General features: G+C 37.6%; 1 protein-coding gene across 1 annotated transcript; it reads left to right on the top strand.

Moving 5' to 3' along the window:
• Positions 1–304: 304 nt before the first annotated feature.
• Positions 305–4,568, top strand: LOC104081602 (fibrinogen-like protein 1; the record flags this gene model as incomplete). Its single annotated transcript, XM_009584418.1, has 2 exons — positions 305–492; positions 4,409–4,568. Coding segments are annotated over 2 exons (348 nt in total), but the record flags the coding sequence as incomplete, so codon positions are not given.
• Positions 4,569–4,970: the final 402 nt, after the last annotated feature.

Genomic DNA, 4,970 nt, shown 5'->3' with positions numbered 1-4,970 from the left:
GATTCTATGATTCTATGATTTTATGATGTTCTGATTTGTTAATATATACTGCAAACTAACTCTAATATTGTTTTTGTTGTGTCATTTACACATAAGGTTATTGCCAAATTTTGCCCCTGGTAAGCATCTTTACACCCCTTCATTATCTAGTACACAGTGTTTAAGTGGCATGACATTTCTGAGCATAAAAGTAGTAGCAAATGTAACAGATTAGTTTCCTCTGTGGTTTCACTCTCTGACATGCTAAAGGTTAAAGACATATTGGATTACTTTTTTTTCCCCCTTTCTTCACATTTTTCATTAGCATTCTTACGAGATGAGCTGTGGTGAATACTCTGGCACAGCTGGTGATTCCCTTACTGGTGGATTTCACCCTGAAGTAAAATGGTGGGCTGATCATCAAGGAATGAAATTCAGTACTAGAGACAGGGACAATGACAACTATGAAGGGAACTGTGCTGAAGAGGAAAAGGCTGGCTGGTGGTTTAACAGGTATGTTGATTTTATATCAGTATTGTCAACTATTCTGCTTCATGTGTATTCATACAATAATAACATATAGTAGAAGATAGGATTGGCATTGTTTATTATATTTGCAATCTGCCTTAACCCCTACCAGAAATCTCAGTGCTGGTAAGACTGAGACTCACCTTAGAAGGGACAGCGCCCACTTCATAGCTCAGGCTGGTCTGTGATAAAGGTATTTGCCGTAGGCTTTGGTCGTCGTTGTTATCAGACAGCAAGGAGAAGATAATTCTGCCCCTTTAAGGTAATTGTTTTTTACACAAGTAGGTCATGTAGAATTTGCAGGTGTATCCCTGTTGTACTTCATTCTTGCATTTCTCCTGCGTTGCACTAGACCAGATATGGCAGTACTACAGAATATCTGACAAGTTAAGCTAGTGCTAGGTTATTAAGCCTCATTTTTTTCACCTCAGTTCACACTTGTTATTCCTTCTATATCAAGATGGGAATGCATCCACTCTGTTTCTGTCAGTGAGCATGGCTGGACTAAGAGAAGATTTTTTAAAATATGGTTCAGTAAAAGAATTTTTAAATCCTACTTGCATACAAAATACCAATTCAAAAAGAAAAGATAAAACTGGTAGCCTTAGCACTGTCTGTATAGGCAGCTATGTTGTTTCCCTTAATTAATTAGATAAATATAGCCATGAAGAGAAACTATGCAATCTAGCTGTGTAATAGAGAGATTTAAAATACAACTCAGGGAAGCATACTACTCTCTCACTGTGATCTCAGTTCAATTGGCAAGAACTGCCAGGCTGGATCAATTCCATTGTTTCTCTCTGTTGTGTCTTCCTTTGTTTCTGTTTTTTAACTCCTCATTTTCCAAATTCTGTTTCCATAACTAGTCTGTGACTAGGTTAGCTGATATGATGTAGCTGTTAACTCAGTGTTTCACAATTAATTACTTATTTTAACACATTTTAATATATTTGCATGGACAGTGGGTCAGCAGAATGTTTGAGACATGGAAAAAAATCACATGTAGACAAAGTTTTTTTGCAGTTCTCACGAAAGCTAAGATATAAAAGGGAAAGGCAACTATGTTGGAGATCCTTTTCCCATGAAATAAGAACTTTTGTGGATTTAGAGGAATATCTAGACCTCAAGTAGCATAAAATTCTGATACCATGCCATGGAGTTCATTAAGAGTGAATCACTGATCACTTTTAGTCAACTGCATACATTTTTGGTCTTCTAAAAACTTTTTTTTTTTTAATATTGGATTGGTCTGCACAAAGGAATGACCCCTTTGCAAAAGTAGCTGTACAGCAGAACTTGACAGTTATTAATACCTTGTAGTTGGTGCTATGTAACTACTAAAGATAGCTAACTCCTACCAGGCTAGTTCCTATTATGGCTGTATAGCTCATGCTCTTAAAGTGACAGTCTATCTGGATAATGAAAATTAGTTACTAATAGTGTTATTACACTGCCTTGCTGCTGACTGTTTTATGTTAAGCCTAACATAAAACTGAATACTGCAAAATACTAGAAAATTTCAGTGTCCTTAAATCCTACCCAAAAGAACAGTACTGGCAGAAAAAGGAAAGCACTCAGAACACGTATTTGTCATGCACAGATTAGCAAACATAGAAGGAATTAGTGCTCTTGGCTGGTTTGTAAAGGAGCTCCCAGCTATGAAGGAATTTTTTATAGACACGTCTATGCTATCCGGACTAATGAAATACAGAAACACACAGAGAATATGAATACCAAGGGATGTGACACAAGTGAGGCCACATGGAAGTAGCTTAGATCTAGCTCAAAGCTACTGGTCTTGCTCCAGCTCAGCACTTGTTATCCTGGACTTCGGCAGAAAATGGCCTCTCTGCATTCTTTTGTAAGCAAAGCTCTAGGAGAGATTTTCAGCTTGGATGCAAATCTACAGTGCTGGGTTCACTCTGGTACTGCACCCAGGTCATAAGCTTTCCTGCATCCAGAGCATTGCAAAGATCAGTAGGTTCATAACTGGTAAAAGAAGAGCTAACAATTCTAGTTGGACATGAGCTTATTCTCTACCCAGCACTCCCAGTTTTAGTTACACCATGCATGGATGATCACAGTGGATCTGCCAGGCATCAAGTTGGGGCCACAGATCTCACTCAGGTTTCCTGCCTCACCAATCATCCTGGAGACAGCATGTGGGGCCGTACTGGAGTCAGTAAATCCAGGCAGAATTCAAACAGTTCTTCAGGGAACCAGCTCCCATCTCTCTGCATCTGTCATACAGTTAATATATAATTCAGATAAAACGTCCACAGATAATTGAGAGTTGACTGTACTTTTGAAACTATTGCAGTGTAGTTTTTTACTTTAAAAAATAGCCTATCAGAAAGAAAGGAGGAACATAGGCTAATTTTAAGGTGTTTATTGACTTGTGAATAATGAATGTTGCTTCAGAATATCATATCAGTAATCACATGCCAGTTGTTTCTTTAGCATGTCCAGTTACTTCAGACTGCATCCAGTCGGTTACAGAATACTGTATATTTTTGCTATTAGTGCCTCTCAGCACTAGTTAAGAGTTGTTACTGGCTGATGTTGCTGTTGACAAAATCATGTTTTGCCTGCTTCCATCAAAGGAACTAAAAGAAGGGGTTCAGTTGATCTAGATACTTCTTAGCAATTATGATCCTTCTAATGAAATCTGTGTTTTGATTCAAAGTAGACAGAGTGCCTGCTCAATGCAAAATTTGTATGGCTAGAAAGATTATGTCAGCTCTGATACAAATTTATCATTCTCAAAAACAAAGTCACTTTTGATATCTGCAGTTTATAAGCTTTCAACCAACACATTACCAAAATTGAGCTTAAAAATTGTAAGCAATGAATAAGCATATATTTATGAGAATTTTCCTATGAGGCTTTTATCACAGTTTTTATTTCAGTTCTCAAAAACTGTTGTTAATGAAGTGTAAGCAAAGCCAAAGAGACTAAGATTTGCCAGTAATAATATCCATAAGGTTCATGTGGACTGTTTTCTGTTTGCGTATTTTCTGAAGTCTGCTTCTGAAATCCATCATGGTGTTCGACAGCTAGAGATTAACACCACTTATAACAAAATATTGAATTGGCAGATAAACCAAGCTGATTCATTACAATGTGCTGCAGAAGAAACAACTGTTTTGCTCTCCATATGGTCATACAAGGATCTAAACTTCTTTCTTGTAGAAACCAAATCAGTATCAAGGTTGTGCTGGTACCTATTCAAGCCTTTTGGGTTTTGCCAGGGCTTGTGTTTGTTTGTTTGTTTGTTTTAACCACTATATTTAATAAACTGTAACAGCATTTCTGCTTCAGTGTGTTAAAGAACCAAAAAAAGATTGTTCTTTGTAGAGTCAAATAAAATGCCAGCTCCGATGATCCAGTGAATTGGTATACATATGTTTAATTAGCTGTCAGATTTAATCTATTTGTAAATAGAAGTCCACAGCTGAATAGGCAAACTGATGGTGGTATTCAGGTTTTGTGATACGAAACACCATGTGGGGTAACTGCAAAACTTACAAGGGGCTACTCTGGAGCAACAAAAAGCAGCAGAGTTTTCCTTGGTGTATGCCCTGCTGCCACACATGACCTGAACAACTCTGGAATAATTCTCCACTGAAACAGATTAGCAGGCAAAACTCAGAGAGCTAGTAATGTCAGAGAACGTGTGGAAAGAACAAAAAGAACTTTTGTTCAAAGAAGCTAAGAGCAGCTGTGCCCTAATTAAACTGTTATTTTTTAGGCGCACTGAAGTCCACAAATGCAAATTTTTGCAGCTGTCGAACTGGGCTGTTACCAACATGGTGAAATTTTTGACTCAGACGGAATCTACAAACGCTTGCAACTTTTCGACGGGAGGCCTTATATATGTTTTCCTTTGCTTTTCCACCAGGTGTCACTCTGCCAACTTGAACGGTTTGTACTACAAAGGCCCCTATACTGCAAAGACAGACAACGGGATTGTTTGGTACACTTGGCATGGGTGGTGGTATTCTCTGAAATCCGTTGTCATGAAGGTCAGACCAGCAGACTTTGAACCTAATATTGTTTAAGTATTTTATTAAGACGATTAAGATCTACTTAATCTTCTAGCAAATCAATCCAAATTAAAACAGATGGGCAGATTTTTGCTTCTCGTCTATATGAGAAGCATATATAAATCTGGAATAATTCCTCTGCAGCCGGTAGTTTTATGAGATGTAAATGAGAAGGCAATCTGGCCTATGAATCTGTAGATACAAATAGTAGCGCTAATACGTGTACAGGATTTTTTTAAAAAGGCAGGCATTCACCTAGAAATAAGGACATCATCAACATGGAGAATTTTTGGCTTCTGCAGTAACTACAAATCCTTCACCTTTTAAAAAACCAGTATTGTCGCTGTGTTGTCTCAAAGATGAACATGAATTGTACGTATTACAACCAAAAATTATTTAAATGCAAGAGTAAGGCTG

Source organism: Fulmarus glacialis, unplaced genomic scaffold, assembly GCF_000690835.1.
Source record: "Fulmarus glacialis isolate BGI_N327 unplaced genomic scaffold, ASM69083v1 scaffold44838, whole genome shotgun sequence".
NCBI classification, from domain to species: Eukaryota; Metazoa; Chordata; class Aves; order Procellariiformes; family Procellariidae; genus Fulmarus; species Fulmarus glacialis.
This window is presented reverse-complemented; position numbering and strand designations above follow the sequence as displayed.